This window comes from Orbilia oligospora (assembly GCF_000225545.1).
Source record: "Orbilia oligospora ATCC 24927 unplaced genomic scaffold scaffold00079, whole genome shotgun sequence".
In the NCBI taxonomy this organism is placed as follows: Eukaryota; Fungi; Ascomycota; class Orbiliomycetes; order Orbiliales; family Orbiliaceae; genus Orbilia; species Orbilia oligospora.
This window is the reverse complement of record NW_011645636.1, coordinates 1,592,040-1,615,424: the sequence shown is the minus strand read 5'-3', so window position 1 is coordinate 1,615,424 and position 23,385 is coordinate 1,592,040. Positions and strand designations below refer to the sequence as shown.

The window sequence follows — 23,385 nt, the reverse complement described above, 5'->3', positions numbered from 1 at the left end:
GATCCACAAGCGCTTAAAAATCAAGAATAAGTTTAAAGTATTAATGATACGGAGTGATAATCCATCATGTGCAATCCTTTAAAAACGCCACCGAACAAAGCGAAAGGTTTCAAGGAGGGGGTCTAGGTCTAAATTATTCCTACTGCGGGAGCTGTCTATAAATCTATCATGCGCAAGCGTCATATCTATAATGCCGTTTATCCTGACTCGAGAACCCTGCCCCACCTTGCATTATGCCTTCCCGTCGCAGAACTGTATGACGGCATATTTGCCGCCCCACCCCCATGACCTCTTCGCTTGATCATTGGCATTATCTTTGTCTTCTTGTCTCAGCTTCTCATCGACTCCCTCGTCTAAGCCGACAACGACATCAGCTTTGCACGTCCGCAATGTCAGGGTTCTGCAACCGCTTTCCTTTCCAAGAGTCTGGATCGCCTTGTCGAACGGAGTGGTTGGGGGCCATGCCACCTGATCACAATTGTCAGCCCGTCTCATCTCGATATAAGATTGGATGGGAGGTTTCATACGTCACCGGTAAGTTTTCTATAATTTAAATCGCCCTTGTAAATCACTAACTCGGAGCTCTTCAGATCTTCCCACAGCTCACCCTGCTCGGGAAGGGTCCAGAATGGGTCCTGTAATGTCCAGTACTTATTCGTTCTGATGCTAAGCTTCCCTTCGGCGTGGAAAGTCGCTAGGCTTGCAAAGAGACCCTTAATGGTCTCTGTATCTTCCGTTCTTAGATCATGCTTGATCTCATGTTCGCTTTCGTTCCTTGTAATGAAAAAGTCGACTGGGTCCTGAAGAGCATTTAACAGGATCGCGAAATCCGATGGCAAGACATCGCTGACGAACCATGGATGGTTCTTAGGGTGCAGGACGATATTCGTGGCCAGACCTTGCGAAAGTAGATACCCTGCTAGATACAAATCCACAAATAATTCGAAGCCGGAGTTATCCAAAACAATATCAACCCTTATTTCTTGCTGGCCGGACGCTTTGAGAGAGGTGAGGAGGGTATAAATTTCATCGAGGTCATTCGCTAGGATGTTCTTCTCGGATTCTTTCCTGGCATGTGATCCTTGCAAGGATTGGATTTCATCGTAGCTGAGCGTTGTGAGAAGAGACAAGTCGGTCGCATTACCCCAGAGGCATATTAGGAATATTTCATGAAAGAGAAGCGAAGATGCCTCATCTGTGAATGTCGATGGCAAGGTGACAGAAGAATACCGATGTGCGAGTTCCAGAATCGCAGGAAGGGAAGAACGAAGAGTAGTGAGCTTTGAGGACAAAAAGACATCAAAGGTATTCCACTTTGTGGTTGTCGTGAAATAGGTGGCTATCCTTCTATAAAGATAACATTCAGAGAAGAGCCAGGAAGCATCCATCCATTTCGGTTCGCCCAATGCGACTAAAGCATCATTATAGTGAGCAATATCCGGTAATCCATCATCCCGAAGAGGTCTGTCATTTGTATCTCGGATGTTAGCGATTCCGTCGTTCCAGCGTATGAGGAGTGGACACGTACGGCAGAACGCGATTATGCTGGAGCTCATATTTGAGTTTTGCAAGATCCTCGACGATTTTGCGACCCTCCTTGGTTTTTACCTCATCGCTCGGACCGGGGATGGCGCGGAAAACCGCGTCGATGGCTTGCGTCTGCGATGATGGTTAATTGAAAGGGGACCGAGCCTCGGATATAGTGGGATGGGCATGGGTGGGATGGGATTCGTAGTAGGTTACGTACGAGGATAATAGGCCATCGCTTGGTGGCCGAAGTGAAAGCGAAAGAGTTTTGATCGGAGTTCTGGTACGGCTCTAGAATATATGATACACATCGTCAATGGGGGACATTGAAGTCTTAAAATAGTATACAAAATGTTAGGATTGGCGGCAGAGGACATACCAGGCATGGTGTTTTACAATTTGCATGTGGTTGTCTGGTTGGCTGGTTGAATTGGTGGTGGTTTGTAGTTAGTTACCCAGGTGAGGGAGGTTCTTATCGATAAGAGCTCTGATCATGCACATGTCAAATATGCTACCCACATTCCACCAGCAAACTGTTAACTGGGTTTGTAGCTACAAAGCCACCGAGCTAGCTGCGAAGAGGTCGCTAGGAGACCAAGTACAAGCCAGCAGCCAAGTAACCAGCAATGAGCTTCTTTCGTTCGGCGCGGAAAAGCTCACGAGACCGAGACAGCGATCGACTCCGTTGTGACCCGACTCAGCAGTCATCGGCCCTAGCAGGCCAGTCAGCCCGCCAGTCACCACCACAACATTCAACATTCTTATAAATATTCTCTTATTTTTCGCGACATTCCATTTAGCTCAGCTGATCGAGACCGCAACGCAGCTGATCCCGAGTTTCTGTGATGGCCCTTCTTCCGTAGCCCATCAAAGCCCGTCGTCTTCCCCACGTTCTGACTTCATCCCATCTTTCCTCTACAACAACATCGCCCTCCTCCGTCTTTCTCTCTCTCATTCGCTCCCTCTATTTCTCTCTCTCACATCCTACAACTAACTGCGTCTATATACAAGAACACCATCGCTATGTCCGACACGCACCTCGCCGGCAAGGTCCGATACGGAGGCTTCCTACAGGCAGTCCGGTTGATACTGTTCATTCTCTACTTTTCCGCCGGTAGTATCGCGTATGTACCCTCTTTATGATCTGAAACATTTAATCGAGATCGTTAGTCGTGGCGATGGGGGTTGTTTCTTAAAATAGTGACTGACATGTGATGGCCATGATGATGATATCATGGATGGATAAATGGCACAGAATCGTAGCGACTCAGTTCATCGGAGCTCCCTTGTACTTCTACAACAAGGACTGGTTCTACACATATATTTCCCTCACAAAACAATCTTTCGGCACTTTCGTCACGACTGGTACACAATGGTGGACTCCGACAACTATCAGAATCAGCGGCGACAAGTCTGTTCGGGGCCAGATACGCATCACCGACGACGGTCTTCTCGAATGCGACTTCCCTGAGCGCATGGTCTTCATCGCCAACCATCAGTTGTATTCGGATTGGCTTTATATCTGGTGGATCGCCTATGCAGCCCGTATGCATGGCGCCGTATATATCATCCTCAAAGAATCTCTTAAATGGGTCCCCATAGTAGGGTGGGGTATGCAGATGTACGGCTTCATCTTCTTGGCTCGGAATTGGGCAAAGGACCAGCAACGTTTCAAGCACCGGCTCGAGAAAATCGCGGCAAAGGATCGGAAACCTCAGGATAGACCGCCGATGTGGCTACTAATCTTTCCCGAAGGAACCAATATGTGCCCGAACGCTCGAGTCTCAAGCAAGAAGTTTGCTGACAAGATGGGACTCGTAAGTTAACCCCACTAGAGTGTCTGGATATTCCTAGACTATTGCTATGATACGCTCTATGTTAACATTCTGCCTTATTTTGCTTGTTCTTATGCAGAGAAACCCTGACCATGTTCTCCTTCCTCGCGTAACCGGCCTTCAATATTGCCTTCAACAGCTGGATGAATCTGTTGAGTGGGTATACGACTGCACGATGGCCTACGAAGGCATTCCGTACGTCCCGCCCTGCATACAAACCCCACAAATTTATTCCCGGCCCCACCAGTAACTAACCCACTTCTAGCCGTGACAAATACGGCCAAGACATATTTACTCTTCGGGCTCAATACCTCCAAGGCCGCCCTCCGAAATCCGTTAACCTGCATTTTCGTCGGTTCCGTATATCCGAGATACCCTATAACGATACGAAGGAATTCGAGCAATGGATGCGCGACCGTTGGACCGAGAAGGACGAGATGATGGAGACATATATGCAGACTGGCCGTCTACCCGGCGACGACGAGGAAGTCGAAGTGTTGAGTAATGGTGGGATGATTAACCCCGGCGAGAAAGTTGGCACAACGCCAACTGCGAAGGGTAATGTAGTCGAGACAACTGTAAAGCTACGGAATTGGCTTGAAGTTCCCAAGATGTTTGTGGTGCCAGGGTAAGGATCTCACTCACTTTCTCTTTCTAATTTCATCTGTCATATTTGAGACGGAAATATGCCGAGCTAAATGCTGATTAGTGTTTTTGTGTACAATAGAACCACACTATTAATGTACCATCTTATAGGGAAGATCGGTAGAATCGCGGCGATAGCTGCTGGGCAGCAGCAGACCGGCTTGATTGTTGATCCGGCATCCTCGGTCGTTGATCCTAACCCTTCGCCGATGCCAGTCGTCAAGCCGGAGCTATGATACCCCTCGTTCTCGAACAAAGAATTAATTGCGAGCGAAAGTGATATCTTTTCTTTTTATTTATTTTGGTACTCAGTCATTCCTTGATTATTGGGCAAAAAGCGATACAAGAAAAACCTGGATTATTACAACGGGCGTGTTTTTGTCAAGCTCGTCTTTCTTATGGTTTCTCCGGCATTGAGAAATTAATTGGAGTATTCTTTTTTATTATTAAAGTATTATCGATGTGGAAAGACCAAAAAAATATCATCGATGCATCATGGGGAATGAAGTAGTTTGAGATTCTAATCGATGGATTGATTAATTGATTGGTAATGTCTATTGTATGGTTGGTCAAGTTCGATCAAGGCTTCATATGCCTAGATCTTCTATGGTTTCCGTTGCGGCGCATGGAAGTGGGCTTCATTCTACCACGTTTCGAATCCCTCCTAGCTTCAAATTCAGTTATTACCGGGGCGGTGTATACGCTTATTTGTTTTCCTGCGCCTGACTTTCCTTTCTGTTGGCGTTCCGTTCTTTCTTTGTTTCAGTCACCGGGGGGTGCAAGATGGTGTCTTGTATTGTAACATATCTTCTCGCCGCTCATTCAGATATTACATCTACTAGCCGGCAAATACCATTATTTCCGTCCCTTCAACTCGATCGTAACGCGGGTAAAACAACCGTGAGAGTGCTTGTGGGCGGACTTACCACTATCGTGATAGATTTAAGTATATTCCTATATACACCTGGATAAGTGTACACCTCAGGCCGCCAATCACCCAACCATCACCATTATCCCCAGAATAGTCTCATGTACCATTCCTTCATCCCTCACAAATCCTCAGCGACAGCCTCATCCACATCAACATCCATCACGGCCTCTTTCTGCTCCTTAACTTCCTGGTTCGCAGCCAAATTCTTCAACATTTTTTCCTTCTTTCTGGATAATGTTTCGTCTGCCAACGCTAAAATCAGCATCTGCTGCCGCTATTCTGCCAATACAAAGGTCGTAGGAGGGGTATAAATAAGTACCTCTCATCAGAACATCACCTCCTTCCTTTCCAACCTCCTCAATAATTCTAGTAGCAGTGTATGCTTTATTCCTTAATAACTTTCTGGATTTTTTGGAGGATAATTGGTGGTTTGCTGTGGAGTTTGTTTTGGAGATTCGACGGAGGGTGTGGGATGGTTTTGTTTTGGGACGGGCTTTGGGTTTCGAGGCGGACGGGCGGTTGATGTTGTTCTTATTTGCCATTGTGTAGGGCAGTACTATCAAGTGCTTAAGTACTAGTTTATGCACGTGTATGTGTGAAGAGTGTCTGAAGTTGAAGTTCACTCGATGGAATGGAAAAGGTGAAGTTTTGATGGGTTTGATGGGTTCTTCCTGCGACCAAAGGGAGTTTTTTTTTTTTAATTTTTTTTTTAAATTTTTTTTTTTTTAATTAGGCAAAAACAAAGATTGCCGGTTTAAGCTTAGCGTGGCTCCGCACAAACTGCAACAGACTGGCTGGCCGCCTTTAAAGCTTTGCATATATTGCATAAATATACAATAGCTGCTAACTATTCGATGAGTTTATATACATGCTACATCCTCAACTGTATTACATATAATGTGCCACAAATTTAGTGGGCATAGATTGGGGTGTATTGCTATGCGCCTGGTAATCCTTAGACCCCGCCTCAAGCGCCTAGATTCGATACTATTATCTAAACTTGTACTGTACGGATCTATAGATTGATGTCACGTCACTTTTCTATAGCTAGTTATACATATTCTTATCGCTATGTATCGAAGTCCCAAACCTGAGTGAACGCATGGATTCATAAAATACAACAGATGTGTTCCTTGCGGGAATTCTCACTAGCCGAAATCCGGGGCGTCTTAACGTTAGCATATGCAAACAAAATCACAAAGTCACGGGAAGTCGCGAACTGCATAATGCCAAAAGTGCAACCCTCGACACGTTCGCCCCCCCATTAATCTCTGAGTCAGCAGCTAAGATTAGTGCGGGGTTTGGCTGTTGGGACGTGCCGTCTTTCACAATTATGTAATCCTTTCTTAATCTTCCTTTCTTGGTTCTGGGAGCTTCAACAAACAAGCTGTAGCTAGCTTTCCTGTGAGGAGCTGAAGGGAAGCATTGATAGCCCTCTCAGCTATTTAAACAGCTGTTGGTCCCCCCTCTTTTTGTTTTCTTCTATCTTCTTTATCGATATTGATTTCATCGAGCAGCAATTGTCCACTTTATTGTAACTACTACGCTTCTAGCTAGATAATATTCAACATGGACAACGCAAAACCTTCAACCGACGTCAATGCTATTGCTGATACCAGAAACCTGGTGACAGGTATTCCCATCCTCCTTTAGCCCTATATATACTCACAAGTATACTTATACTAAAGTATCCTCATGAACTTTAGCTGTCAAGCTCAAGGAACTGTACACCAAAAAGAAGGATCTAGAAGAACACTTCCTCCCAATCCTTGCTCGCGTAGAAGCCGCTCAATCCGAGAAAGAGAAGTTAAAAATTCTCGTCCAAGAGAGCAAGAAGAAGGAATCAAGCCGCTATGGAGGTATCTTCGAATATAATGCAAGTGCTAGTGGTATGTATGCTTGGCGATACCTAGCTTGATGTATATCATATTATAAAGTAGTGCTATAGTACTAATAAAGTAATATAAACTTAGATCTCCTAGCCATGTCGGAATATGATCCCACCATCTCAGACGAAGTCTTCAAACATCAGCGAATAGATGGCGAAGAATCAATTCGACGTCGTAAGTCTGGTTTCTTTTTTACCCTTAAATTCCACATAATAGATGGATATCTAATATAGGTATATAGACCTCCGTAAAGCCCAATACACCTCCCTCTTCGGCTCCATCTTCAACGAATGGATGAACTTTGAGGGGAAAGCCGACGTTCCAGATGACGAAAAGGACGGTGTTAAAACTCCAAAGTCAGATGATGAATCTACTATGAACCTCCCCTCAGATGGCATGGGTCGTCCTGAGAAGTACGCTCAAAAGGCTGAATTGGAAAGTATCATCTTCGCTCCCGATCCAAACGCCAGGCCGGAGGAATATGCCAAATACCTTGAGGATCTCTTCAAGAAGGCTGAAGAAGATTCAAAGAAAAAGATAAAGAAGGCATCTGCAGGCCTACTGAACGATGGTGATGATGACGAAGATGAGGGTGACGATGAGGGTGACGATGAGGACGACGAAGACAACGACGACCGTACCTCTTCCGCTTCATCCGCCACTGATGATGAATACCTTGAAGGCTGGCTCGCCGAAACAATAAGCCTTAAAAAACTGCGTAACACCATCGGTCGTTTCTCCGGCTCCTTCCGTAAACATGAGATGATGTCCACCACCGATGTAAAACAAGCAATCCACGGTCTCGTAAGCGGAGAACTTCTAACCGATGCCAAAAAGGCAGCCTGCAAAGAAATCCTCTTGAGCACCGTAATCCTCGATGAAATCGCAATGGTCTTGACCCTCAGGCTCAGAGAGATAGAAAATTGGAAGTACAGTGATGAAAGCGTCCAGTTGAATTTCAGAAGACATTTAAATGGGAAGTACAGATGCTATGCAGATGAATCTCTGCTTGACGCTATCTTCTTACAGTGGATTGGGGTTAAATGGGGTATCGAGGTTCGTCCTTCCGGCTTCTTCTCCTTGACACAAGGTATCAAAATTGACAGCAAAGATAGCTTCGAAGGGTCCTTCAAATAGTTCACAACAGCCCAGCCTGGCTCCGCCCAACAGATCCAATTGATGAAGCTCGCGTAGGTCTCTCAAGCCTCCCTTTGGGTCTAACATAAATCACATTCTAACAATAATAACCAAAACAGCAAGAAGTTCGCACAGCCCTCCTCCCCCAAGAAAACCCAAAGAAAGCCCCAAACTCCATCTCATTCAACGAAAAGGCCTTTATGAAAGAGTTCTTTCTAACACTCCTTCCCGAATCTCTCTATGACTTTCGTACCTACAACGAAGACGGCGAAGAAGCTGACCAAACCAAAAAAGATAACGAAAAGATCCGTCGTGCTAGAAATGAAGAACTAAAACAAATGCTTCTTCAACGATTACTCATCGATAGACAGTACGCTGAAGCAGTTGATCCTGGGAAACCCTTTACTGTCGTTCAAGTTGATGCGTATAGATTCGCACAGAGTCAAAGTCATGAGATCGTTCTAAAGTTGATGGAGTTGATCGGTGTTACCAAGCCCTGGCTGAAATTCTTCAAATCCTTCTTGACACTTCCAGCAAGGTTCGAACCAGGCGGGGAGGTTAGGGAATCCAAGAGAGGCGTACCTATCAGCCACCCTTTGGGTTTGGTATTCGGCGAAATCCAACTATTCTTGATGGAATTTGCCATTAACAGAGCTACCGGTGGGAAACTAGAGCTATTCAGAGTAAGTCCCTCCTCATAAACCCTCTATCAACCCTTGAAGCCACCAACTGACCAGCCCTACAATATAGATGCACGACGACTTCTGGTGGTGGTCCACCTCAGAAGAGCTCTGCGAAACCGCCTGGTCAACCATAAAAGAATACTCCGCCCTCACTGGCACCGAGTGGAATCTGTCGAAAAGCGGTTGCGTGCGCATATCCTCAACCTCCTCATCAGAACCCACCGCACCCGGGCCCCCACCGACTTCCACTCTCCCAACCGGCGAAATATCCTGGGGCTTTATTAAACTCAATCCTTCCGGCCTCTGGACCATCAAAGAAGACGAAATTGAAAAACACACAGCGGAACTCCACCTCCAACTCTCCTCCCAAAAGTCCATCTTGGGCATAATCACAGCCTATAACCGCTACCTAAAATTCTTCATTCGAAACTTCGCAAAGCCATCCCGTGCATTTGGAAAACAACATGTGGAACAAATAATCTCCGCGGTTAACAAAATCCACCTCTCACTCTTCCCATCCCACAACGGTGATGTTCTTTCTTATATCACATCCCTTATCACCTCCCGTTTTCCCGAAGAAATTCCTTCAGGCGGCGTCCTCCCAGCATGGCTTCTAATCCCCATCGCAAATGGTGGTCTCGGCCTGCGCAACGTCCTATTTGACACCCTCCCAATCCTCGATTCCTACAAAGTCGAAGAAGTAAACTATGAACGTTACAATAAATACGGTAACACCCCACAAACTTTCAAACAGTGTCTCAAAAAGGATAAAACCGAATACTCTCGTCTCCGCGAAACCTGGCTGAAATCCACAAACCCTCCCAAAATATCCTGGACAAATGATATCCCCGACGAATGGTTTGACGGTCTACAGGAATGGCTAGAGTCTCAATCTACTTTACAAAGATCTCGTAGACGTAGAAAGCCCCATCCCTTCATAACATTCGAGGAATTCATCCTAGGTCGCAGATCTAAATTTACATATTGGGGTACTGTCTGGACTAACCTCACAGAAACGCCAACGACATCCAATCGATATGGATTCCCAGATAAAATCTCAAAGGGACTGGCATCAAACCCCTTTTCAACTGTTGAGTGGTTAAAGTCTGACCACGCAAAGAATACACCCTACTGGAAGAGCTGGTTGTTGACATATGGAGAGTCTGTCTTGGAGGCATTCGGAGAGTTTAAACTTACAAATGAAGGGAGGTTGCCAGTTGCTATGATTGATATTTATACGAATTTGAAGACCAAATGGGATCAGTAGAGCAGTGCTTGGCTCTGAAGCTGGCTTTGGCTCTGAGAAAACTTTAAGATATCATTCCTTAACTTCGGTTCGGGTGGGACCTATAATCCACCTCTAACGGTGCTGCAATATATCTGATAAAACATTCCTTTTGAAAAGTTATAAAATATGCTTGCATCTGCTGCTATGATTAATCGCAGGGAATTCGATCTTTTGCTCAGAAAATTACCACCCTCTTGTTTTATTTAAAAGTATGGTACAAGAATTATATAAACGGAAAAAAAAATATCTCTCTCGGACAAAAACAGAGTATTCACAAAAATTGCTACGTATTTACAATCCTATACCCATGAGTTTTACTCCACCTCCATTATATACACCTAGTAAAGGCAGTGCGTCCTATATTTACAAGCACTGAGAGTAGTACGGGTTGCCGACTTGGCAAGTATATGGCGAGACACAGGCGGTTGGGCCCTAATCAATTTTGTTAGTATTATGTCTCAAGAAAATGTTGCAAAGAGCGGAGGGTACTTACAGTCCAGCCGATACCACCACATTGTCCCCATTGGTTTTGAAGGGCACCGCCGGCCGAGGTGGTGGTCGTGCGGGTGGTTGTAGCTACGGTGGTGCTCGCAGTTGTGGTCCTGGTGGTAGTCACAACAGGAGTGGTGGTCGAAGTTCGGACAGCGGTGGTGCTGCTAGTGGTAGTAGAAGTTCGGACAGCAGTAGTCGAGGAGGTGGTGACAGGAGTGGTAGTGCGAGTAGTCGTAACCGCAGTAGTAGAAGATGAAGTGCGAGCGGAAGTAGTGCTGCTAGTCGGTGGAGGGCTTGAGCAGCTTGGGTTTCCGTAGAAGATACCACGTCCGTTAGTACCGACGAAGATACGACCGTAGACCTTGTAGTCGACAGCAATCTTGTTGGCATCAGCGGCACCGAATCCGTAGTTGTCGTTGATTCGGACCCAGTTGACACCGGCGTCATCAGAGCGGTAGATACCGGCAACTCCATCGACGGTGAAGAAACCAGCGATGGACCAGTAAGCACCAGTAGTCTTCGGTGCTCCAAGATCGAAGTGACCGCCAACAGTGACACCACCAATCTTGGTAAAGGAAGATCCAGAGTCGGTAGATCTGAAAAGACCGTTGTCGGTGGAAACCCAGACGTCCCCAGAGGCAGTTGGGTTTGGCACAATCTTGTAGGCTTTGGTAGCACCGGTGAGAGTGGCGGTAGCAGACCAAGCGAGGGCTCCGTTGGTGGAGACATAGAACTGGTTGGTGGAGGCACCATAGAAGAGATTATTGTTGCGCCTGTCAGCAGCAATGGCAGCATTTGCTGGGAGAGCAGAGATGGTGGTGAAAGCATTGGTGTATTGCGAACGGATTGGCTGACCGTTGTTAGGGCTCCAGATAATGATATCACCATCAGCGGACAAAGCGACAGTACCGTGCTGGGCGTTGTTGGCAGCATATATCTTATTCCAGCTGACACCTCCATCATTGGAAGAAGACAGTTCCTGAAGCTGAGTTCCGACACGGACCAGGTTCAATGGCTTGTTACCAGCATAGTCGATGTCAGTGGTACCAGTGTAGTAAATGTGGAACTGGTCAGTATGAGTTTGGGGAACATCGAGATTCCTGTGGAGGAAACCACCAGCATCGTACATGCCAGAAAGGAGGATACCAGGACCTTGCGGTGGGGAGAGAAGATCCTGAATGGCAGTTTCTTCAATACCGTCGGCCATGATCTTGAGGGTGACGTTTCTTGGGCTAGAATCCCACTTGAGAAGGTCTCGGCTACCAAGAATGGTGGCACCAGTACCGTAGAGCCAATGGTTGGAATCAAATGGATCAATGACAAGGGCTTCCATCATCCAGCCGACATCCTTGGGGTCGGTGGCAGTAGGGTCGTAGACCCATGGAGCAGCAGAAGCATCGATCTTGTAGTACTTGTTCCTAGTTGGGTATCCAGCCCACTCCCAGATGCTAGTCCAGGTAGCACCGCTGTTGGTGCTTCTCCAGATGATACCATCAGGCCACCACGAGTTCAAAGCAGCAACCATGATAGTACCTGGCTTCTGCTTGTCAATGGCGAAACCACCGAAACCGTAGTAAGTGCTATCACTTGGAGAAGGTGGGGTGATGTTAGTCCAAGCGCTGCTGGTTAAGTTGTACTTCCAGACAGATCCCAAAGTTCCGTCGTATGGACCACCACCGTTGGAGTAAGTGATGTAAAGAACATTCTCGGCAGCGGAAAAAACACCCTTGTGGGGGATATAACCGGTAGGCTGACCAGCAAGAGCAGCCCCTATAGAAAAGTTAGAATCATATTACCGAAACTATTTCCCCGTAGCTACTACTCACAGGTAGATCCAGCATTGTTGCTAACGAAGATGGAGTTTCCGAGATCGGCGACACCGACGAAGATACGAGGAGTAGCAACAGTCTTGCTACCGCCGCTGTTCTCATCGAAAGTAATCCATGCGAGACCAATGGGGTCTTGCATGTACTCGTTGGGGTCGGTAGCATTTGGCTTGAAGGTTCCGACATTGGTGAAGGAAGAGACCTTGGCCCATGTGACACCATAGTCGGTGGACTTCCACAATCCGTTTCCGGAACGGGCGCCGAAGTAAAGGATGTTATTAGAATGAGGATCAATGGTAAGACGCTAAAAACTCCAGTCAGGACTTTTGCTTTTCCTAAATAAATTTATAATACTATATCGACATACCTCTCCAATACCTCTCCCAGGCATGTTACCTCCAACCTTGAATGGAAGAACAGTCTCGGACCAGGTGTTACCCTTATCCGTGGATCTCATGATGGCACCATTATTGGGATCCCACGAGATTGTGTACATACCAACAGCGAGGTAGACACGATTGGTATCAACCGGATCGGTGGCGATAGCATCAACACCCCAGCGGTTCCTAGAGGAATAATCGTCAGCATGCATTCCATCTACAATATACAACTACGAGTCCATATTTCCCGATCTTGAGTAGAATGAACATACCAGTCAGGGGATCCAACGTTATCGTTCAAGGGTGTCCACGTATCGTCGGCATTGAGTCTGTAGGCACCACCAATATCGGTTCTGGCGTATGCGAGACCTTTCTCCGTTGGGTTGAAAACAATACCGGGAATGAACCCACCACCTCCTCCAACCTTGACGTTCTTCCAGTTGTAACATTGCGATGGAGCCGCAGATGCCAAAAGCGGCGCGGCAGCAGCCGCCAACAGAGCCGAGATTGCGACCATTGTTCCGGACTATTCACAGAACAGTGCAGTCGATGTTGTGATTGTCTAGAGAACTAGGAACATCTTCTGCAAAACACGGGGGGCCTCAGAGTATTTTATAGACGATCCTCAAGGTCCCCTTGACCGAAGATCCTACATTGCCCTCATTAAAACCCTTTTAGCCTACTGGCTACGTTTCTCCGGTCTTCTCGGAATTTCATGAAGACCTTCATGGTATGGCGTCTCCACCTATGGTTCCTACGGCTAGACAAGCTAGGATAAACCAAAAATTGAAGGGTCATCTACCCGTTTTCCAGTTAGTAGTAGTCAATCGTCTCCTTGAGCATGTTTCGTTCTAGTGGATCCAAGTTGAAAATAGTAGCTGTGTGGTAGAATGTGTCGACGGAGCCATGTTCTCCGACGGCTTTACTCAATTTTGGGTGCAGTGGCAGTCATTGACGCCATATTTCAGGCACCTTCGGAACGTTGTAGCAGTGGCTTTGCATGATAGTTTGTCTACTATGCAATACCATCCTCTAGGGTCTGACCTTTTTATTTATTTTGCCGTATGGAAACCCCACAATCCGCGGCCGACATCCTCTCCGTTCCTGACGGGAGAGTATATGTTTACACGTGCAGCTGTAGGGATCGGAGAAACAATGCACTCAAGCTTTTCAGAAGATTGTACCTGGATCGTGTACCAGGATATCATGGATTTACCCAAAGATCGCGTGGTATGTTCCTGTGGTTTTCATCCTCGGATCCCGGTGAGGAATTCTGGTAGCGATATAGGTACCGTAGACAACTGGGCATACCAGGTTGACCGCTGTCACGAAAGATAGAGACAATCGTACCGTCGTAGTTCGAATTCTGTATTCGGCAAGAGCAAAGAAACCTGCCGAAGGGTCCTCGGCTGTCGGAATTTACATTTGTCCATAAGTACATACCCGGTCCGCATTCTGTAGTGATATGTGATAGATGATAGTGGGCTGTGGGGCGAACGCGTTGATGTTGTGGACCTGAAACAATAGTGGTTTGCAGTGGACGGGCCGGGATCCGACTCTGTGGTTTCATCCCATCTTGTAGGCCCACAACAACGCGTCAACGGAATTAGAGACACAGATGTTCCGTCAAATTCTCCGATACCAGCCTCGATTTCTGCGCCGATACAACAATGAGATGACTGAATTTTTCCATTTGACGATATATACCGATGCCCAAGCATCTCCTGACAAGATTTCATATCCTACAAAGTACTAAGGGTCGAGTTGAAGAATGAAAATAGTAGGAATTAACACAGTTTAGCCGCAACTCTAGGTTTAACTAGTGCTTGGGTGGTATCTCTCGAGATCTCTAAAATCGGGACTCTGGAATATCACCCAAGATTCTTAAAAAGGGAACCAAGGTGGCGCATGATTGATTCCATGGTTTGAGTGCTGTATGACCGCGAGGGAGAGGCGTACTGTTCCTCACAGTCTTGGGAAGAAAGCCTTTCTCCATATGGGATTTAGCCTATTAGCCCCATTTCCCCTCGTCTGGCAAGCCCCGCATCCGGATCGACCCCGCATAAATCCAGATCCACAAGATAACTGATCCTTGGGTCTCTAAAAGCTTATGTCCCTTTCACAAACTAAAATAACTTCGGACTATCCGACTCCGGAAACCATGCATCCGTGACCTTTTGCTCGAGCATCCTTCAGCAGGCTTCCGCTGTGACATTTCCAGCATTCTGTCAGTGATATTTGCCTAAATAGATTCTCTACGGGAATACTAATCGTGAAATTGGAGACGATGGAAGGCACTATGGCTCTTTGACCTCTGAAAAAAAAAAAAAAAAAAAAGAATGAAGCTTACTGACACTACTGCTTCGACCTGCGATATTCGGAGTTCGAATTTCCAGCGGCTCTAGATATATCGCGGACATTTTTGATATTACACAGATATTAAACATTTTCGTTGAATTCATCAGCAGGCGATTTTGGCTAAATTCTATCGAGGCTGACGCTTAGTATATTCCGAAGACTTCGAAGAGGCGATTACGCCATGTCCTCGTCGATCCCATCATCAGCTTGTGTCACAATCTCAATCGAATGCCTGTAATCCCTCCTTGGCTTAGAATATGTTTTTATGTTTGGCCACGAAGTTAGCAACTCTGTACCACGGCTCCGAGATGCCTAGCGCTATATTAGAAACAGTCCGCGAGTTTCGTCGAATTCTAAACGAAATGGCGAGACGGAACAGCCCGACCGCCAAGGCACGTACATGGGGCAAAAAAAAAAAAAAAAAAAAAGCTTTTGTATTCATACTGTGGCTTCTGACTTACATCACGATCCGATCCTATTCTAGACTGTCATATATGTATGTATATATATTTCAAATACCGAAGTCTTAAACTCTTTCTTGCACAACTTGACGGTTGGAACTGAGACCAACGTTGCAACAGTTCCTTTAAGTTCTTGTGTTGAGGTTGTGGTAAATTTCGCAGCGTACATAGGCGCATAAGTACGAATGCGGTGGACGCCCCGATTCATCCTTATTGTCCGACATACGCTCTTACCGTGGCGACTTCCTTATCTCCCTTTCGCAGAGACACTGCTTTCATAATAACAAGGTGAGCCTCCTTTCCTCCGGTCCGCCATGGTATCCTTCAAAGGAAATCAATCAAACTCCAAAATGTTGGATTGTAAGGCCAATAGCGAGCGGCCGTGCCCCCACGCCTTGAATTCTCAACTCAAAAGAAGAGAACAACGTGCCCTCCCGTACCCGTGGCCTATCGGATTCCACGGCCGGCCACTGTCCACGCCCATATCTCAGAATCTAGATCTAGAATGACCAGCCCAGAAAATATGTGCTCCTGCGTCGCACAAAAAAGAACACAGGCGCAAAAAAAGGGAAGAAGCAGCCGCTAGCCCTAAGAAAAAACAAAAGTTTTTTGGAATGGCAGTAAAAGGGGAGATCGGTGAAGCACAATCAGTAATCGTGTAATCTCCTCAGCCTACAGTTTCATCAACGAGGCTTGTGAGAGGCGCCCGATTGGGCAATTTTGCCAAAACTCCAAGAGTTGTCTTCATGTCGATATCCACGATATCGTGTAGCATGAGATTATGTAGAATAACGTTGGTTAACTACTTTTTTTCGCTTTCTCCGACCTCAGGTTATACAAACAGCCAGTACGCGACACATAAACCACAATTCTTTTAGTCAGACTCGTCAGACTCAAGACTTCTGCCGGCTAGCATGTTGTGAGATGGTGGAATGTTGTTATCACAGACAAGAAAGTCCCAAGAAACTTGTAGTACGTCAGCAAGAGACAAAATCCGTAAGGGGGGACGAAAGGTCGGGTTCTCCTGTCTTATCCTGGGTCCGTTCCCATGCATCCATACGAGCGTGTAAAATTTTTTTCATCCAATCGACAGATATAATATAAAAGCCTTATATTATGGCTGATCTATAATTACTCTTTCTCCTTTCATTAGCAAAGAGAAAGAAAAAAATTTTTGATGCTTCCGGAAAATTACGGTTTTTGAAAGGTAGATCCTCGTTGGGAGGGCCGTCGCTCGGATAAGGTTCCAGGATCCAGCTGTAGGTTTAAGGTTGGACCAAATGCACGCATCCATGCCCGACATTACCTATCTCTTGGTATTTTCTTGGGCGCATATTTGTGGCTGCATCATTCCTTTTTTCTCACGCCCAGGAAACCAATTATTCCCCGACGTTTTTTTATGAAACACCATCTGAACATTCTTTATTCACATGTGCATTGCATGGGAGAACCCAGAAAACGAATGGGTAGTCCGATCCGTCTCATGAAACTGGTCTTATCCGTGAGGGCAACCGAAATTGCGAAGACAAAATTTTTCCATCCTCACTCTTTTCTCAGCTGGCGAGTTGACCTTGAGAAGACAGATTTTTAGGCATGTGGTGGAACTGGTGTGGCCTGGGATGTGGGTCAGGCTGTTCTCATTCGAGCTGTGAATCGAACATCAGGCTAAGCGATTCGGAACTATAGAAAATGATGCAACATCATCCAATATGCGGTGATATGTACATGTACATACAATGTATGTATGTAGAGTTTCTCATCCAAGAGAAAGAAGAAAATCGAAGATATAGTTCAGAACAGCATTCTCGGGTGTACAGACAAGCTCTCTCGGCGCGAACACTGCCACGCTTGGTAAACTTTCGATTATATCGTTCGCATCTTCCGACGTAGATGTTTCGATCTCGGAAAAATCCAAGTGTCTTGGAAAATCCTGGGCTCACCTAATCCGCGTTGTGCAAACAAAGCAAAGAGGACGAAGGAGGACAAAATAAACTCTCCCTGGCTCGGCGTGTAATTAACAAGGTTGCAAATCTCCCTTATGGCTGCAGGAAGGGGGGTCCACCTGGTTTACATATTGGCTCCGAGATCCCTAGCGGTCGATGAGGCATGAGTCGTTCTGGGATTTGTTCTCAGGAGTTTCCTTCTTTTATTTTATTTTATTAATATATTGTTTCTTCTTCTTCTCGATGTTTTTGAGGCAAGGGTTCAGGGACGTGAAGGCTGTGTCCTATCGCGAACGGATGTGAGCATGGCGAGGGAAATCTAAATATGTTTCTGGCCATGCGGTTAGCCGGGTTGACTCGACTACCCGTCACGGAAAAGCAAGCATGTGCAATCTAAGTTGATGTGATTGAAGGGATTTGGGAAACGAAAAGAAAAAAATGTTCACACCCGGTCGGACTAGTGTTTCTTATGCTTTGGTAATAGAAAGATAAGAATGTGAAAGTTACGTAGGCCATGCATAGCCTGCGTACAGCGTGTAAGACTCAGCGGAGAGAATCCGATCAGAGGTAGGGTGGTTATATTCTCCTGATGCCCTCCGTTCCTCTCAGATCTGTTATGGGTGTTAATTCTCAAATCGATATGCCAAACCCATCAAACAATCGCCAATTGTCTTGATTGTAAAGAGCTCCCACTCGAGTACTCTTTCATAGAAATCTAGACAGATTCCCATAATCGATTTCATAGCTATGCTACAGCCAAGTAACAGTGCCCTGAGCTTCGCAGAAGTCGGGGCTGTCTCCCTAGACTCTAGAAGGCAGAGTCAAGATCTTGAACAAGAGCCTTTATGGCCGAAAGGATGGCGTCCGTGGACATGTCTAGTTGGATGCTTCTTCCTCATGTTCAACAGCTGGGGGATTGTAAATGGTTATGGCACCTATCTATCTTACTATAAGGAGTCCCTCCTAGCGGATTATACTATAGTCCATTTCAACGTTATTGGGGCGACCCAATGTTTTTTTATTCTATTTCTTTCTTTTATTGCTGGTCGTCTCCTCGATGCCAACTACAGCCGTTGGTTGCTCGTGGGTGGCTCGATCCTCCTCGCTTTAGGCATGTTCACTCTCAGTATTTGTAACGGAAGTGGACATCGTGGAGATGGAGAGTATATGTATACTTGGGTAGCTCAAGGTCTCGTCTCGGGCTTGGGCATGGCCTGCTTCTTTGTATCGAGGTAAGTTTTCAAATCCTCAAATGACTAAATCTCCATGCGTTGAGAGTGTTGGAACCTTACTAATACATGTTCTCCAATAGTTCTCAGAGTACGTGGCGGCACCATTATACCTGCATATCCTAAGTTGCGGATACTAGATTTAGGAAGCTAACTTTTTGGTGAATTATCAGTTGCCGCTACGTGGTTCAAGCGGAAGAAGGGGTTCGCTATTGGTGTAGTTGCATCTGGAGCAAGCGTCTGTAAGCAGTGTAACCCGCATCGTCTTTTGCATATAGTGACTAATAATTTCGCTAGCGGGATTGGTGTATCCTACTATGTTGCGCTATCTTATTGACGTGATCGGATTTAATCACTCGGTTCAGATAGTTTCATCCTTAATAGCAATTACTTGCATTGTATCCATCTTCCTGGCCGTTCCAAACCCCGATCATCACTTTAGGAGACCATCAGGTTGGCTCGCAACCAAAACCTGGATTGATAAGGACGCCTTTAAGGACCCCGCGTTCTGCTGGTTCACCGCAGCTATATCCTGGATGTTCTTCGGCTTCTACTGTGTCTTCTTTAACCTTGAGGAATGGTCAGCAGAAGTTGGTGTTGGCTACAAAGGTTTGGAGCCGCCGGTATCTGGAATGCACGCCCTCAGGACCTATTGGCTTCTTGCCATCATGAACGGGTCTAGTACTATCGGTCGGCTGAGTTCTTCCTACCTTTGCGACCACTTCGGTGCACTTAACGTTCACGCCGGAGTAACCCTAGTGTCTTCTTTCCTTTGTCTCTTCTTATGGACCTTCGCTAGTAACCTTGGATCAGCACTTGCATTCGTCATAATCTTCGGTGCATTTTCTGGCGCCGTTATTGGACTTCCTCCTGCCTCCATGGCCGCTATCTTGGGACCACACCCCGCCCAGCAGGGCAAATTGGGACAATGGACCGGAATGATGTATACCATCTCATCTTTCTTCGCCCTAGCTGGACCAATAATCTCTAGCCACTTGGTGGTAAAGTTCGACAAGTATCTAACAGTACAACTTTGGAGTGGGCTGTGTCTATTCCTTAGCGCTTGTTGTATGTGCGTTGCGATAATATATCATGCTCGGGATGAATCCTTCATGAGGAGTAGGTTGCTGAAACTCACACCAGCAAGTACCCGAAGCCGAAGCCGAAGCATGAGCCGTAAGAGGGAGATGAGTGAAGTCTAGGCTTCTTTTATCCCTCGTACACTGATACCCACTTCTTCCTTTTTCTTCAACTTCGCCAAAAAGTTTTCCTTCACAATATTCTTTTTCTTTTATTTTTTACGCTGAGAATTCCTTCCGCATGCATTTCCCCAAATATCTTTATTGTTCTTCTCTTCTGCCGTCTGTTTCTATTTTTTTTTTTCCCCCTTCGTTTCCACCTGCTTCTTTCCTTCACGTTACTCCTTCTCCTTCTTTCTTTTCTCCTATCCCATTTTAATGTCCTTCTTTCATTTATCCAGCGAGCGTGTTCTAAATTTCTGTTTGTGGTTTTTGGTATGATATATGACATTAGAGGGACAGGCATTGGTACACCAGGTTGGATAGATCTTTGGCGTTTGGATTGATACCCGCTTTGCTAAGCTTATTGGTTTCCGCAGCTTTGGAATATTGGATGCTATACCCCTAATGAATCTCTTAGTTTAGACTTAATAAAAATTATCATTTTCCTTTTCTAGTTCATTGTATCTTCTTGGCCCAAAATGGGTACGGAGTAAATATTGGAATCTGGAAGAAAGTACGTGTGTTGTATGTGTGGTATATATTTGATATAATCTAATCTCCGTCCAATCTAATCTTATATAATCTAATCTAATCTAATCTCATCGCGGACTAACTCCCAAAAAACCTGCCCGGTCCGTTTCCCGCCAAATTTTTAGATACCAGGAAAGAGTCATAACCACCTCTTCTGTCCCTCCAAATTGACCCTAAAAGACACATATCATAGAGATACTTTATTGAGAGATACAAAGGGAAGTTTTTTATTCTTAAAAACTCTCTTTTCTCTATAATTTTTATGAGGTCAGCTTTGTCAATTGTGCAAAGGCATTCGTTCAATCGCTTTTTACGACCAGCACCGTTCAAAACACAACGGCTTTTACAACCACAACCGCCACTATTCTGCTGCCCCGCAACTCATTATCGCCCCCCCATCTCATTACAATCATTCTTCACCTCGCTCACTGCACGCGATAGTACACCGGTTGGTTTCTCCCCTCCTGAAACATCATCGATTCCTCTTTTATCCTCATCACTGATCCTTTCTAACTTTATTTTCTAGCCTATTGAACAATTACCAAAACACTCACCTAAAAAATCCCGCGAAAAGAGACCAACAGTAGCAACCCCACAACCCCACGATATGACTACCTACACCGGTCAACCGCTCGACCGAGCTAACCTCGACACTTTACTCCGTCGACGAATGTTTTACGCCCAAGCATTCGATATCTACGGTGGTGTCTCCGGTCTCTTTGATTATGGTCCACCAGGGTGTGCGCTACAAGCCAATATCGTAGATACATGGCGAAAACACTTTATTCTAGAAGAAGACATGTTGGAGGTGGATTGTACTATGTTAACACCTCATGATGTTCTAAAGACCTCTGGTCATGTTGACAAGTTTTCGGATTGGATGTGTAAGGATCCTAAGACTGGCGAGATCTTCAGGGCGGATCATTTGGTTGAGGAAGTTTTGGAGGCAAGGTTGAAGGGTGATAAACAAGCTAGACATCTTGAGTCTGGCGCTGCTGTTGAGGAAACTGCTAAGGATATTGAGGGCTCCGAGGATAAGAAGAAGAGGAAGAAGAAGGTTAAGGATATCAAGGTCGTTAAGCTGGAAGATGCTGTCGTTCAGGAGTACGAGGAGACCCTGGCAAAGGTAGGATAGGCAATCACTAGATTCCCAGATGCAATCGACTTGCGGTTAACGAACTCGATAGATTGATAACTATGATGGAAATGATCTTGGTGAAATTATCATCAAGCACCATATCAAGAACCCAGGCACTGGCGGCGACCTCGAGCCACCAGTCGCTTTCAACCTCATGTTCGGCACCTCAATTGGTCCCAGCAGCAACTTACCAGGGTACCTTCGTCCTGAAACTGCCCAAGGTCAATTCCTAAATTTCCAAAAGCTCCTCGGCTTCAACAACGAGAAAATGCCATTCGCATCTGCCTCAATTGGAAAGTCCTTCAGAAACGAAATCTCCCCACGTCAAGGTCTCCTCCGTGTCCGTGAGTTCCTGATGGCCGAAATCGAACATTTCGTCGACCCCGAAAACAAATCCCACCCTCGATTCCCAGAGGTCGCCGATACCGTTACCTTGAACTTCCTGCCTAAGGAGGTTCAGCAAGCCGGTAAGACGACAACCGTCAGAAAAACAATCGGCGAGGCTGTCCGTGAGGGTATGGTCGACAATGAGACATTGGGTTACTTCCTAGCTAGGATCAACCTATTCTTGAAGAAAATCGGTGTGGACGAGAATAAGGTCCGATTTAGACAGCACATGGAAAATGAAATGGCACATTACGCTAGCGACTGTTGGGACGCTGAATTACAGACAAGCTATGGTTGGATCGAGTGTGTCGGTTGCGCCGACAGAAGCGCCTACGACTTATCGGTCCATCAAAAGAAGACCGGCCAATTTTTGGGTGTTCGAGAAACTCTCAAGGAGCCCCGAGTTATCGAGGAATATGAAGTCGACATTAACAAGAAGGTTCTCGGCCCTAAATTCAAGAAGGACGCAAAGGCTGTCGAAGAGCGTTTGGCAGAATGCTCTAACCAGAAAGAACGTGAGGCCTGGTCTGAGACATTGAAGAATGGTCAGAGCATTTCCGTCCTTATCGAAGGTCTCGGTAAGCTAGAAATTGGCAGCGATCTTGTGACCGTCGAGAAGAGAAAGAGAACCGAGTCTGGTATGTAAACCCGGCCTTTTCATCAGAAATTTACAGTGAAACTAACAAACCCATCTAGTTCGTGAATATACTCCCAACGTCATCGAACCATCCTTCGGTATCGGCCGTATCCTCTATTCCCTCATGGAACACGTCTTCTGGACCCGTCCGGAAGACGCCGACCGCGCTGTTCTCTCCTTCCCCCCCACAATCGCGCCAACAAAGGTTCTTCTGGTCCCACTATCGAACAACGTAGCCTTCAACCCTCTCGTCAACAGCATATCCTCTAAGATCCGAAAGTTGGGTATCAGCAGTCGTGTCGATAGCTCCGGTGCTACCATCGGTAAGCGATACAGCCGAAACGACGAGTTGGGTACACCATTTGGTATCACCATTGATTTCCAGAGCGTGAAGGATGATACTATTACTTTGAGAGAGAGAGATACTACCAAACAGGTCCGTGGTTCGGTTGATGAGGTTTTGGCGCACCTAAAGGCTTTGGTTGAGGGTCATGAGACTTGGGAGGAGACCTTGACAAAACTTCCAATCTTTACCGGCCAAGATGTTGAAGAGTAGGCGCATGAAATAATAATAAAAACAGACCTCAAGAGATTTGAATTGAATGGTCTTGGGAGTTTCCCATACCTAGTCCTCATGGAATTATATTACAGTTTGGAAAGAAGGAAAAGGAAAAAAGGGTTCTATAGTCATGCATCCTTTGGTACATTCATATCCTTACCTCGTATAGCTAAACAAATACACGAGTTAGCAATCCAATCATGCATGCCCCTTCTACCTTATAGCTTTAGTACTGTATGCACAGCTTAGCCAATACATATTCCGAACC

General features: G+C 46.0%; 7 protein-coding genes across 7 annotated transcripts; 4 read left to right on the top strand and 3 right to left on the bottom strand.

The window, feature by feature from the left end:
* Positions 1 to 231: 231 nt before the first annotated feature.
* On the bottom strand, positions 232 to 1,913 carry AOL_s00079g489 (uncharacterized protein; the record flags this gene model as incomplete). Its single annotated transcript, XM_011124364.1, has 5 exons — positions 232 to 468; positions 528 to 1,464; positions 1,529 to 1,659; positions 1,748 to 1,818; positions 1,907 to 1,913. 5 exons carry the CDS (start codon positions 1,911 to 1,913, stop codon positions 232 to 234), a joined length of 1,383 nt encoding a protein of 460 aa, XP_011122666.1.
* Positions 1,914 to 2,550: 637 nt separating this feature from the next.
* AOL_s00079g488 (uncharacterized protein) lies at positions 2,551 to 4,243 on the top strand (the record flags this gene model as incomplete). Its single annotated transcript, XM_011124363.1, has 5 exons — positions 2,551 to 2,651; positions 2,783 to 3,344; positions 3,442 to 3,557; positions 3,628 to 3,990; positions 4,090 to 4,243. 5 exons carry the CDS (start codon positions 2,551 to 2,553, stop codon positions 4,241 to 4,243), a joined length of 1,296 nt encoding a protein of 431 aa, XP_011122665.1.
* An 813-nt stretch (positions 4,244 to 5,056) lies between these two features.
* On the bottom strand, positions 5,057 to 5,480 carry AOL_s00079g487 (uncharacterized protein; the record flags this gene model as incomplete). The annotated part of the gene is made up of 2 exons (XM_011124362.1): positions 5,057 to 5,190; positions 5,258 to 5,480. The coding sequence occupies 2 exons, from the start codon at positions 5,478 to 5,480 to the stop codon at positions 5,057 to 5,059; spliced, it is 357 nt and encodes a 118-aa protein (XP_011122664.1).
* A 1,027-nt stretch (positions 5,481 to 6,507) lies between these two features.
* AOL_s00079g486 (uncharacterized protein) lies at positions 6,508 to 9,914 on the top strand (the record flags this gene model as incomplete). Its single annotated transcript, XM_011124361.1, has 7 exons — positions 6,508 to 6,571; positions 6,645 to 6,827; positions 6,912 to 7,001; positions 7,069 to 7,883; positions 7,943 to 8,017; positions 8,084 to 8,647; positions 8,715 to 9,914. The coding sequence occupies 7 exons, from the start codon at positions 6,508 to 6,510 to the stop codon at positions 9,912 to 9,914; spliced, it is 2,991 nt and encodes a 996-aa protein (XP_011122663.1).
* A 384-nt stretch (positions 9,915 to 10,298) lies between these two features.
* Positions 10,299 to 13,150, bottom strand: AOL_s00079g485 (uncharacterized protein; the record flags this gene model as incomplete). The annotated part of the gene is made up of 5 exons (XM_011124360.1): positions 10,299 to 10,367; positions 10,429 to 12,197; positions 12,254 to 12,557; positions 12,621 to 12,819; positions 12,906 to 13,150. 5 exons carry the CDS (start codon positions 13,148 to 13,150, stop codon positions 10,299 to 10,301), a joined length of 2,586 nt encoding a protein of 861 aa, XP_011122662.1.
* Positions 13,151 to 18,142: 4,992 nt separating this feature from the next.
* AOL_s00079g484 (uncharacterized protein) lies at positions 18,143 to 19,826 on the top strand (the record flags this gene model as incomplete). Its single annotated transcript, XM_011124359.1, has 4 exons — positions 18,143 to 18,627; positions 18,708 to 18,715; positions 18,798 to 18,866; positions 19,009 to 19,826. The coding sequence occupies 4 exons, from the start codon at positions 18,143 to 18,145 to the stop codon at positions 19,824 to 19,826; spliced, it is 1,380 nt and encodes a 459-aa protein (XP_011122661.1).
* Positions 19,827 to 20,658: 832 nt separating this feature from the next.
* AOL_s00079g483 (uncharacterized protein) lies at positions 20,659 to 23,114 on the top strand (the record flags this gene model as incomplete). Its single annotated transcript, XM_011124358.1, has 4 exons — positions 20,659 to 20,844; positions 20,923 to 21,522; positions 21,584 to 22,559; positions 22,618 to 23,114. The coding sequence occupies 4 exons, from the start codon at positions 20,659 to 20,661 to the stop codon at positions 23,112 to 23,114; spliced, it is 2,259 nt and encodes a 752-aa protein (XP_011122660.1).
* Between the last annotated feature and the right edge of the window lie 271 nt (positions 23,115 to 23,385).